General features: G+C 37.9%; 1 protein-coding gene across 1 annotated transcript; it reads left to right on the top strand.

The window, feature by feature from the left end:
- Positions 1-7,772: 7,772 nt before the first annotated feature.
- Positions 7,773-13,215, top strand: LOC113737363 ((+)-piperitol/(+)-sesamin synthase CYP81Q2-like). Its single transcript, XM_027264610.2, has 2 exons — positions 7,773-8,146; positions 12,664-13,215. Exons 1-2 carry the CDS (start codon positions 7,790-7,792, stop codon positions 13,213-13,215), a joined length of 909 nt encoding a protein of 302 aa, XP_027120411.1. The 5' UTR covers positions 7,773-7,789.
- Positions 13,216-13,593: the final 378 nt, after the last annotated feature.

The raw sequence follows: 13,593 nt of genomic DNA on the forward strand, positions 1-13,593 counted from the left end.
TCTAAATCTATCTACTCTTAACAGTACAATTTACATCACGAACAATTCATTCCACCACTATAGAGGATGCAGATTTGACGATTGACTAGCTAGTCTATGGAAAAAATGTAACATTTGGGTGGTCCAATCACACAAGGACAAAATTGGCAAAATACTTCGAGGACTCAGTAAACTAAAGTTAAGAGTTGAAGCACCAAAATTGTTTAGTAAAAACGTTGAGGCACTATTTTGCTCATTTGCTCCAATAAATTTACGGATAAAAAAAAGATTATTTCACCCAAGTCCACTGCCACTGGCACTTCCAGTAACTTATTGTGGTGGTAAGTTCTTCTTCTTCTTCTCTTTCATTTTTTTGGTTTTTCTTGAAATTTGATGTTTGACACACTTTCTTTGGTAATGTCATACTGCCAAGGTTTGTATTAACAGAGTTGAGAATATAAAGGCAAAAAAAAGGTTTATCTATCCACTGATGGAAATTTGTGAATGGTGATTACCATAAAATTATTTATTTATTTTTGGGTTACATTACATGGAATTCAGGCTTTATGAAATATAGTCATGATGTTTGATCTTTTGCATTTTGAGCAAGAAAGACGTATACTTTTTTGTCTTTTGGATTTCTGAAGATAGAGTTTGTGGTCTTTCTCCTTGCTTCTTGCATCTTGAGCCTTGATCATGGAGTCACTCTACACCATTCTAGGCAATGTTTTGAAAACCGGACCGGACCGGCCGGTTCGACCGGTTGAACCGCGAACCGGCCATGCACCGGTCCGGTTCAATGACATTGTTGACTTTGCTAGAAAACCGGTCAAAGACCGGTTGAACCGTGAAAACCGCCGAACCGGATTGAACCGGCGGTTTTTCGGTTTTCAGCTTTCCTTTTTTTTTTTTTTTTTTTTGCAAAATGCAACTATCAAGATTCGAACCAAGACCTTTGTAATAAAAGACCAATGTATTAACCGTTGCACCATCACATTTTATTAGTTTTTTTTGATAACTTATTTATATAAAGCAAACACTTATATTTCTTTTTTCCATTTTTCTTACAAAATCTCATGCTCTCATGGCTCTTTCTTTTTAATTTTCAACTCTCTCTCTATTCTCTTTTCTTTTGTCACTCCCTTTTTAATCAAAGCTCTTTATTTTTAATTTATTGATGTTTTCTTCCATCTTTTAATTTTGTTTTTATCCATTAAATTGAAAAAGGTTAAAAAAGAATTTTTTTTTAACCCAAATTATTTAATGCCACAACCACTCACTTTTATCTTATTTTTTGTTTCTTATCAAGTTTACATTTCTATTTTCAATTTTCTTGACTTCCTTCGAATTCCAAATTTTCTTTTTTAAATTGCAATATCTAAATTCCAAAACGTAAATTAAAATTTAAGTTCCTAATATCTAAATTCTCAGAGACATGAATTTTGTATAATTTCAAAATATTGTGATATTTTGGGGTTGGATTTAGATATAATTGAAATTGAGATGAAATTTATTTGTTTTAACTTATAATTTAAAAAATTTATTTTTAAAAATCCAAGTTATTAAAAAATAGTAAATTTTTCATCATATAAAATATTAAATTAGTCTATTACATGTCTTATTTTGTACATATATATATTTATATAAATTATTTTTTAAAAAATTCATTGAACCGAGGTTGAACCGGTCCGACCGGTTGAACCTCGACCCTTTCACTTCACCGGTTCAATTAACGGTCCGGTTTTTAAAACATTGATTCTAGGTCTCTTCATATTCTTGATGCCTGTAAAGTATCAGTATCTCCGAAAAAAGAACAGAAAACTGCAGCCTCCAAGTCCTCCAGCTCTTCCAATTTTGGGCCATCTTCACCTTGTGAAAACTGCCCCTCACCTTGCCCTGCAAAAGCTCTCCATCAAATATGGTCCCCTGATTTCCCTTCATTTTGGGATTCGTCCTTTCCTTGTCGTTTCCTCACCGTCTCTTGCAGAGGAATGCTTAACCAAGACGAATGATATTATTTTCGCAAACCAGCCTGAGTCAGTTTCCAGTAAATACCTTGGCTACAACTCAACTGCTCTCATAATCTCCCCTTATGGAGATCACTGGCGAAATCTCCGCTCACAACCATCCATATGTTTTCTTCGATTCAACTCCAGCGTTTTTCCTCCATCTGGATGTTATGGTATTGGACCAATAAGCGCAATGGTGACAGATTACTTGCAGCAGAAAGAATTAACCCTTGACACTTTTGAATGGAACAGGAACTAGTAATGAGTATTGGAACTTAAGTTTCTGATTGACAGTAGGTAGGTCAATTACAGAATAGAATCAACGGATGTAGGATTGGAAAGGAAAGATTGAAGGAATTGAAAGAGAGAAGAGAGGGAAATTGGCAGAGCCAATTTCTGTTACAATCAATGGAAATGATATGACTAAAATCTATCTAACTCCCGAATTCTTCAGCCTTTTATGGCCTTTTCCGGACTAACTAACTTCTAACTAGCTAATCAGGTGAGGCCACGTGGAAGTTCTGGAATCATCAGCTCCACTTGTGCCAAACAGAAGCATAATTCTGTTATATCAGGTAGAAGGCGTGATTTGTAAGTCACGCCTTTCTTCCTCAAGTTGAGCAGCTGCGCCTTTCACATAAACTGGAACACGCCTTCCTCCTTCTTCAAGCTGGAACACGTTTTTCATGTATTCCAAATCACGACTTCCGTATATCCTTCATACTCTATGACAGAGCCTCCCTCTTTAAAGAATCTTGTCCTCAAGATTGGAAATGAGGAAATTGCCTCCTAATTTCGTCTGCAAATTCCCATGTTGCCTCTGCTGGATCTGTTCCCCACCAATGTACCAGCCATTGAACAGCAGCTGCATTCTTTCTCTTGACTGTTCTTCGTTCTAGCACTGCAACTGGTTCGATCCTTAAGTGCCCCCTCCCATCTGTTTCTGGTAGTTGTAAGACAGGTGTGGTCTGGTTCCCAACCTTCTTCTTCAGCAGAGAGACATGGAAAACAGGATGAATTTTGGAATCTGCTGGTAATCTGAGCTTGTATGCAACCTCCCCCATCCTTCCTATTACTTCATATGGTCCATAGTAACGTGCTGATAACTTAGTGTTACCTCGCATGGCCACTGAACTCTGCTTGTAAGGCTGTAACCTCAGGTACACCCAATCACCTATATCAAACCTTCTTTCACTCCTGCTTTTGTCTGCGTACTTTTTCATCCTCTCCTGAGCTAGCTTTAGGTTCTGCTGCAGTAAGATGTCAACCTTGTGTCTCTCCCTCAAGTAGTCCCCAACAACAGCTACCTTGGCCTGAGTATATGGCCCTATAGCTAATTGGGGGGGTGCCTGCCCATATAGAGCCTCAAAAGGGGTCATTTGGATGGCTGTGTGGTAGCTGGTGTTGTACCACCATTCAGCCATAGTCAACCAATGATTCCACTTCTTTGGTTCCAAATGTGAAAAACACCTGAGGTACATTTCCAGTACCTGATTGACCCTTTCAGTCTGGCCATCAGACTGGGGATGGTAGGCGGTACTGTGGTCCAGTGTAGCTCCCAGGAATGTAAACAGTTCTCCCCAGAACTGACTGGTGAAGACCCTGTCTCTGTCTGATAGCATACTCTGAGGTACTCCATGCAACTTGACCACCCCATCTAGAAAAATCCTGGCGATCTTTGGGGCATCATAAGGATGTGAAGTGCTCAGAAAGTGGGCATACTTAGTGTATCTGTCCACTACTACCATGATGGTATCCTTTCCTTCAGAGTTAGGTAATCCTTCGATGAAATCCATAGTGATGTGGCTCCAGGGGTACTGTGGAATTGGCAGGGGTTGTAGGAGCCCTGGATAGGATACATGCTCATCCTTACACTTCCTGCAGACATCACATTCCAGGATTGCTGTCTTGATGTCTCTGTGCATTCCTGGCCAATGGAACAACTGCTTGGCTCTCATGAAACTGGCCTGGATCCCAGAATGTCCCCCCAATTGGGAGTCATGTAAGGTGTTGATCAGCTTTTTCCTTATCTCTCCTCCTGATCCCACTACTACCCTTCCTTTAAACTTCAGTATACCATTCTGATAGCTGTGATTGGCAATCAGGTCTGGTTTAAGTAGAACTTCCCTGATGATATTCTGTGCCCAGTCATCTCCTTGGTAGCTACTAATCACCTCCTTGATCCATTCTGGTACTATGGTAGTTATTGCAGTGCACTCCAAGCCTGATTTTCTCCTGGAAAGGCCATCAGCTACCACATTCTCCTTTCCCTTTTTGTAGTGGATCTCATAACTCATCCCCATGAGCTTAGTTAACCACTTCTGCTGCAGTGGTGTGGTGATTCGTTGTTCCAGCAAGTACTTCAAACTCTGATGATCAGTGTTGATGATGAAGTGTTGGCCCTCCAAGTAGTGTCTCCATTTGGAAATTGTTGTAACTAAAGCTAGTAGCTCCTTTTCATAGATAGATAGCCCCATGTTTCTTGGCCCCAAACTTTGACTGATATAGGCTAAAGGTCTTCTGTTCTGCATTAATACTGCCCCTATCCCATTGTAACAGGCGTCAGTTTCTACTACAAAGGGTTGGTTGAAGTCAGGTAGAGCCAGGACAGGTGTGTCACACATGGCCCTTTTTAGCTTTTGAAATGCCTCCTCTGCTTCTGTTCCCCAATGGAAGCTGTCTTTCTTCAATAGTGCAGTCAATGGTTTGGCTATACTACCATATCCCCTAACAAATCTCCTATAGTACCCTGTCAGGCCTAGGAACCCTCTCAGCTGTTTCACATTTCCTGGTTTAGGCCATTTCACCATACCTTCAATCTTCTCAGGGTCAGCTTTTACTCCTTCAGCAGTTATGATGTGTCCCAGGTACTCCACCTGTGTTTGGCCAAAGGCACATTTGCTCCTTTTGGCATACAGTTGGTGTTTCCTGAGAATGTCCAAGACTTCTGTAACATGCTTCAAATGTTCCTTGAACTCGTAGAGCCCTTGATGGGTTCTAAATGCAGTCTTGGAAATGTCTGCTGCTTTCACTCTGATCTGGAAGTAGCCTGCCCTCAAATCTATCTTGGTGAAGTATTTGGAACCTGTCAATTCATCCAAAAGTTCATCAATAAGGGGTATAGGGTATTTGTTTTTGACTGTCAGCTCATTTAGCTGCCTATAATCAACACAGAATCTCCAGGTGCCATCCTTCTTTTTTACCAGAAGTACAGGGGATGCAAAGGGACTGGTATTGTGCTGAATGATACCATTTTCCAACATTTCTCGCACCAGCTTCTCAATCTCAGTCTTTTGAATATATGGACATCTGTATGGCCTGATCTGGAAAGGTTTGGACCCTTCTTTAAGGGTAATGGTATGATCATGACCCCTCTCAGGGGGTAGCCCTTGAGGTTCCTTGAATATCTCCTCAAAATCCTGCAGTACCTCCTCCATCTCTGGGGGTGTAGTAGCATTGGTATGTACCTCCTCCTGGACTGCACTGAGTTGAGCCATAATTCCATAGGCCTGTTTCCTGGCCCACTTGTGCAATCTGCTCCCCTTAATCAACCTTAGCTGCACCTGATCACTTTCCCCCTTCAATTCTACCTGCTGTTTTCCCTTCCTGAACTTCACACTTAGTCCCTTGAAATCAAATTCCATAGGACTGAATCTGGCAAGCCAATCCACTCCCAGCACCATATCACATCCCCCTAGCTTCAGTGTATTAAACTGGTGCTGGAATTCATAGCCTTGCATCTTCCAGACTACAGGCTTAGCTAGGCTGTTGGACTGTACCTTTTCCCCATTAGCTACCTTGACAACTAGGGGTGGACCACTACTAACCAGTTTCAGGTTGCTAGCCAGTTGTGCATCCATAAAACAGTGAGTGCTACCACTGTCAATAAGTGCAGTGATAGTTCTCCCTTTTATTAACCCCTTTAGTCTAATAGTTTTGTGCTCACTACCCCCTGCTAAAGCATTGATGGAGATTTCCATATGTTCATCCCCAATTTGGCCCTCAATGCAATCGCAGAAAACTTCAGATTCAGCCTCCTTCCCTCCCTCACTGGTCACAGGGTTCTCACTGTCATCATGTGCTAGCAGAAGATGGATGTGGGATTGTTTACATACGTGGCCAAGTGTGTATGGTTCAGCACATTTATAACATAATCCTTTCTCCCTCCTTAGGTTGAACTCACTAGGGGTGATCTTTTTGAACTGGTTAGTGTTGCTGTTTGGGGTCCTGTAGTTGTCTGTGGGAGGTTTATCTGAGGTTCTGGATGTGGTGGGGTTCCATTTGTTATGGCTCTGGGGGTGGAAAGGGGTTCTGTGTGTCTGGAAGCTGTTAGGTGGGGGTTTGTGAAACTTTTGCATAGCTTTTAGGTTCTTTTCTTGTAGCTTGGCTGCTTCAATTGCATCTGCCAGGGTTAGAGGTTTGGCCATTTTAACCATATTGACTATTTCTTCCCTTAAACCACTCAGGAAGCATGCTTTATAATAGGAATCAGACAAATGTGGGAGGGAAGGCATTACCAGTGCTTTGAGCAGCTCGAACTTTTCCAGATAGTCTGCTATGGATCCCTCCTGCCTAAGCTTGTTGAATTCTTCAATAGCTTCCTCTGGTGTACCTTCCCCAAACCTTTTACACAAAGCAGTAGCCAGTTCTGTCCATGGTATGTTTCCCCTGCCACTGAATACCCCGTGGAACCAAGTATCAGCTCTGTCCCTCAGGTATAGCTCAGCAATCTCAGTTTTCATGTTCTCCTCCACTCCATTGATCTTGAAGAACTTGTTAGCCTTACGGATCCATTCCCTGGGATTATCTCCTGTGAAGTTAGGTAACTCCACCTTAGGCATTCTGGTGTAGGATCTAGTTTCTTTCCATTCTGATCTGCCACAGCCTCCTTCCTGAGTTGCTTCCTTCTTAGGTCCTTCAATGGAGCTACTGCTTTCTGCCTCCTTGTCCTTGTCATTGAATTTTGCCATCATCTGAGCCATCATAGCCATCATACTTTCATATTTCTGATCTAGATTTTTGAGAGTTCGTTCTGTGCTTTCTTGTCTATGCCCCAACACTTTGACCACACTGCCTAGCTCAGAGATATCCTTCTTTAGCACCTCCTCCTGAGACTTTGTCATCCCAATGGCTCGTAGCTAAGCTCTGATACCACTGTTATGGTATTGGACCAATAAGCGCAATGGTGACAGATTACTTGCAGCAGAAAGAATTAACCCTTGACACTTTTGAATGGAACAGGAACTAGTAATGAGTATTGGAACTTAAGTTTCTGATTGACAGTAGGTAGGTCAATTACAGAATAGAATCAACGGATGTAGGATTGGAAAGGAAAGATTGAAGGAATTGAAAGAGAGAAGAGAGGGAAATTGGCAGAGCCAATTTCTGTTACAATCAATGGAAATGATATGACTAAAATCTATCTAACTCCCGGATTCTTCAGCCTTTTATGGCCTTTTCCGGACTAACTAACTTCTAACTAGCTAATCAGGTGAGGCCACGTGGAAGTTCTGGAATCATCAGCTCCACTTGCGCCAAACAGAAGCATAATTCTGTTATATCAGGTAGAAGGCGTGATTTGTAAGTCACGCCTTTCTTCCTCAAGTTGAGCAGCTGCGCCTTTCACATAAACTGGAACACGCCTTCCTCCTTCTTCAAGCTGGAACACGTTTTTCCTGTATTCCAAATCACGACTTCCGTATATCCTTCATACTCTATGACACTGGACTGAAGAAATCCATTTCATCATCAAAAAATTGTTTTCCAGTAATTCTGATGAGAAAACCTGGAAAGTTAAGGACATGAGTTCTTTGTTCCGGGAGTTATTATTCAACGCGATAATGAAAATAGCTGCTGGAAAAAGATGGCCATCTGATCAGCCAGGTGATATATTTTCACCGCGAGCACTCACTGATCTTTGTGATTATATTCCAATCTTGAGGTGGGTTGGCTATGGAGGGTTGGAGAAAGGTGTAATCAGTTTGCACCAGAAAAGGGACGAGTTTCTTCAGGGCCTGATTGATCAAACGCGGAAAGAGGTAGCAGAAGACGGTTCTTGTTCGACAGAGAGAAGGAAAACAATTATTCAAAAATTGTTATCTCTACAAGAAGCAGAACCCGAATACTACACTGACGAAATTGTTAAAGGAATTATACAAGTAAGTCTCTTCTACTTGAATCTCTTTTACAAATTGGTCTATAATTCATTAGGACAAGGTCATCTCACCCATGTAGCAGCAGCAGCAGCACAAATTGTCTAGCCATATTTAGTGGTAGGGCTAAGACTAGTGATGAGGGATGCAGTGCTTGTGCGGTGTAGATGCAACCGCATGCTTTTCATGGTTCAAATTCGATCTGAATTTTGAAATGATCAAATTGTAGCTTCATGTTGTGGTCTGATCTGAACTGTAGAAAACACCTCCGACAGCACAAAGGCACCGGATCTAGTGGTGAGTGGGGAAATGGTATATGCCACTAACTTCAGTGTTGGTGTCTAGGGAAGAAATTTAGTCAAAGTCTTTCAAAAAATTTGGTTTTGTTTGGGTGTACACATGATTTCAACATTAAATGTGTCAATATCTAGTGGTGACTGGTAAGTTGGGGCAACCATCAACATGTAAATTGGGTAAAATCTTGTCGTGGTTCTCTAACGTAACGGGAGAGGGGCTAGTGAGGTTGAAGTTTGGTATGGTTCAATCTAGTTATTACACTTTTTATATTTGGTGTATAATTACATTATATTATTATATTCAAAGTAAAAGTGGTGTACATTAATAAAATATTTGATGCATATTCAGTACAATATTATGATATATTTGTACACTAAAAAATTTAAACTTGTACAAGGATTGGACGAAATTGTACAAAATACAATTATACCGAATTCTTGTCCCTAAGTAACATATCAATTTATGGCTGTATCTATCATTTTAAACCATAAAATAATCAAAGAATCTTTAGTGGCATGTGACAATATATAAGGTTTTAACAATCTTTTCCGTTTATATAGATTTAGGAATCTAGATCACAAAATTTATGGACACTTGAGGATAACTTAAACAAACGAAAAATATCGTTTTACAAGTTACTGTCAAAAGTTTAGGATTCAACAACGTGGAAGTGATGGCCTTGCGATGCTCCATGGGATAGAAAGAGTTGTCAATATAACTATCTCAAAAGTGTACAACACTTGTAATAAAGTAAAATTCATCACAAAATAATCTGCACAACTTTATTACAAGAATGTTAAAAATCAGTCTCTTCTTAACAAAAAATACATGTTATTGTATGCTAATATTGGTTGTACATTTTTTACATTTTGTTTTGTTGGCCAAATTAAGGCCTTTAAAATTTGGGGAAGATTGCTACTTGCTCCCTGCCCCTGATGGAGGTGATATACTAACAATTGATACACGTGATAATATTCAATAACGGACAACAGAAGCAAATCAGATGAGATAAGATAACAGCCACTTGGACCGTTGGTCACCATTAAAACTTTAAAGTAAAGTCTTGGGGGATGGTAGATTAAGAGTTCAACCATTGCCTCTCATCATATACTTGTCAGTTAATCGTGCCTGACACTTTTAATGGCTTTCTCCCCTAAATTAAAATAGAGTAGATTATAAAAATATTATCGTTACGATAAAACAAAAAGATGAGATAAGATAATGAGACCTTAACCAAGTTACTCGCGGTTGGGGCTAAGTTAACGGTGGAGGCTGTGAGACATTTTAAAAAGTGTTCATTTGAGCATAGATATTAAGTAATACTTATGGCACAATATTTTAACTGGTTGTCTCAAACAAAATATTTTTATTTTCATTGAAACATTCGGCTGGAATAAATCCTACCTCTCTCTTGTTATAAAAAAATAAAATGTATATATTTTATTAGTAATACTTTCGTTTACATAACTATATATACATATATATATTATGTGCCTCATTGATGTTCCATAACGAATAGTTAATTTTCAGATTTTTAGAATGCAAGTGGTTGCAAATGTTTGCACCACATAATTGCCCTAGCAAGTTTGGTTTGATGTGCGTTGTTGACAAATGTCTGAACCGAACTCTCAGAAGTTTGGGCCACAAACTATCCCACAGAATTCACTCAGTTAGTAAGATTATTAGGTAGATGATCGTGAAATCTTTGTTGAATTCTCAAATCTCCCTTTTTCTCTTTATAAGGCTTTGAATCTCTCTTAAAAATTAAAAACAGAAATCTCGATTACGAACTCAACTAATGAGGCTCCTAATTTAGAATCAGGGGCCTCGATATTTGTTTGGTGCCACTTCTACAGAGGCCAATTGACAGCCAAGAATCGGGGATAAATTAACTCAACAAAAAGGGTTGCTTTCAATTTATACCCGTATTTAAGGGTTAAATGCATAAAACTCCCACGAACTAGTACACTAGTTGCACTTTACACTCTAAAGTATTTTAATAGGCACTTTACACCCTTAGTCAACTAAAAAATAACACGAAAATTAATTTCATCCAAATAATTGATGAAATGATTAATTTATCCTCCATTAAAAACTTTAAGTGATATGAGATTGGCTACCCTGTTGGAAGACATTCATCATTTAAAGTTGTTGTTTCATATGTGCTCCTTTTGTTAAGTTAGCAAGGATCATAATCATATTAGTAATAGGATTATCTTATATGGTTTAGCATTATTTAAGATGAGAAACTTTGATTCATCCGTGTCAAAATACACTGATTGTATAGTTCCATCGAATCTTAACTCGAAACTGTAAAGTTTTTTTAATCTATAAAATCACTTATTGTTTCGAAAAAAATTAAAATCTTAAGTGATAAAAACACTAATTTGGTGGGGAAGATTACTAATTGGTAACACATAAAAAATCATTTTGAGTGATGATTAAGACTATTGGAGTCAAAATAGAGAAATATTGAGTGATTACTGTTGCAATTTTTAAAATCTCATAATTTTCTTCAATGCATCATAATGCTATAACTTCATATAATCAGCAAAATTTCACTTGGAATCTTCACAAGCATAAAATTGGAGTAGAACCCCAAAATTTTCATATAAGTTTAGCACAATATTTGCAATAAAATTTCAATACCGAACCAAAATTAGAAGCTGTATATTAGGGAAAAAAATATTGAGCTCAAAAATTTTAATAAAACACCTAAATTATTTACTTTTCCTTGACAACAATCTTTTCTTACATAGGCTAACTTGAAGTACGTAGTAAAATAGGGTTGATGAGATTTTTGAATTGAATTTATTCCTTTTCTTTTTTTTCCTACTTCTTTTGTTTTAATTGTCATTCAAAGTGATCATATATTTTATTGTTATATGTTTTCAATTAGAAATTTATTATGAAGTGAAAATTAATCCATTTAAAGTGACATTTTTTCTACCAAAAGGGTATTTTTGTCACTTAAAAGCTTTTAATGGAGGATAAATTGGCCATTTCATCAATTATTTAGATTGGGTTAATTTTCTTATTATTTTATAGTTGACTAAGGGTGTAAAGTAGGAATGGCAATGGGGCCCCTCCCCCGCCCCCGCCTCGCCCCATCCCACCCACGGAGAAAAAGTTTATAATTAGTAAAAATATATAATTAGTAAAAAATTTAATTAGTAATTTCATATAAATATATAGTTGGTAAAAATTATATAATAAAATAAATGTATGAATAGTAAAAAATGTAATAATAATTTAGTATAAATATATTAGTATAACTAATCAATAATTTGAATTAATATAAATATATAATTATTAGTATAACTAATAATATCAAATATGTTATATATGTAATTAATATATATGTGTGTGTATATATATATTATTTTATTTAAGTGGGGGATAGAGTGGGGGATGGGGCGAGGGTATAGTCCCTTATACCCCACCCCTATTTAACGGGGGAGCATTTTATCCCCCGTCCCATCCTCCGGGGGATGGGTGCCCTCGCGGGACCCATCCAATTGTCATCCCTAGTGTAAAGTGCCTATTAAAATAGTTTAGGGTGCAAAATGCAACTAGTGTAATAGCTCGGGGGGGGGGGGTTTGCATTTAACCCCCTATTTAATTTTGGCTTTTCAGTTTATACTGTGAACTATGAATTGTGATACTTAAATATAATATACTATCAATTTTGGGGCGAATCGTCCAAATAAGATAAAACCAATTAATTCTTTTAGCAACTTTAGAATGAAACATTTTAATACCCCTTAATGAATTAGAGAATTTGGACAAACAACAAATTAAGGATATTTGAAGCCTTCTAAGCTAGAAAAAGTTATTTGGATTTGAGTAGATTTGACCAATGGGCCAACAAAAGAATAGTATAAGATACTGAAGTTCTAAATTTAGCAATTTAGAGAGTAACAAGCAAATTGGTGATAATTTAGGAGTGCATATTGGCAATAACCCAAAAAAGTAGTTCCTTCATGCCTCTACATATAATTGAGGTCTATAGATGTCACATCCCATAATATATAGTTCCCTTCTTATGTTGACTAGTGGACATTCATTTGCGATCAATGTCAAAAGTGTAAATTATTGATTCATGATCTATAGCAAGAGAAATGACATTATTTGTCAACAACTTGATTCTAAAAACTAATTCATATTCTTTTCTTATTCATTCAAAAAGTTAAATTGAATTTGACTGTACATTACTTCTTGTGTAGTTAATGTTATCAGCCGGAACCCATACCACATCTCAGACAATGGAGTGGGCATTGTCCAGCCTATTAAATCACCCTAATGTACTGCAAAAGGCAAGAGATGAGCTAGAAAAAATGCAGCCTGGCCATCTGCTAAATGATTCTGATCTCTCCAAATTGCCTTATTTACGCTGCATAATCAACGAGACACTAAGGTTATTTCCTGCGGCACCAACTCTTGTGCCTCATTTTTCATCTGAGGATTGCACGATAGGAGGCTACGAGGTTCCTAAAGGTACAACTTTGTTAGTGAATGTTTGGGCCATTCACAGGGACCCCAATGTTTGGGAAGAGCCCAACAAGTATAAGCCAGAAAGATTTGAAGGAATGGATGAGGCCATAAGGCTGGCTGGCTTGACATTGGGCACTCTGATCCAATGCTTTGAGTGGCAAAGAGTTGGGCCTGAAATGGTGGATTTGGAAGAAAATCAAGAAGCAACTTTGGGTAAGGCCAAGCCTTTGGAGGCATCTTACAAGCCACGCCCATCGATGATAAAAACAATTTCCCAACTTTAAGTTAGATATGTTGTTCTATTAAGACAAATTGGGATTTCTTTTTTTTTTTTTTTTAGAACTTAAATATCAAGAAATAAGTGTCTGTTTTTTTTTTTTTGGTTTTGAGCTCCTCTTACAATTTCAGATTTGTAGTTGTAACTTTCTTTCAATACAAGTTGATGCTAAAATTATACAAAATTAAGTATTTTACGTGAAAATGTGGAAAGTTATATGATTCCAATTATACGTTGTGGAGAAGAAGATGAAAAGCACAACTCCACAAGCCTAATTAGAATTCTTATTTATTCACCAATCTAATTGAGCACCAGGAGCCTGAAAACGGTGTGAAGAACCAAAAGGAAATAACCATTATTCCAATACAATAGTAATTGCACTGCT

The sequence above is a fragment of the Coffea arabica genome, chromosome 1e (genome assembly GCF_036785885.1).
Source record: "Coffea arabica cultivar ET-39 chromosome 1e, Coffea Arabica ET-39 HiFi, whole genome shotgun sequence".
Classification (NCBI taxonomy): Eukaryota; Viridiplantae; Streptophyta; class Magnoliopsida; order Gentianales; family Rubiaceae; genus Coffea; species Coffea arabica.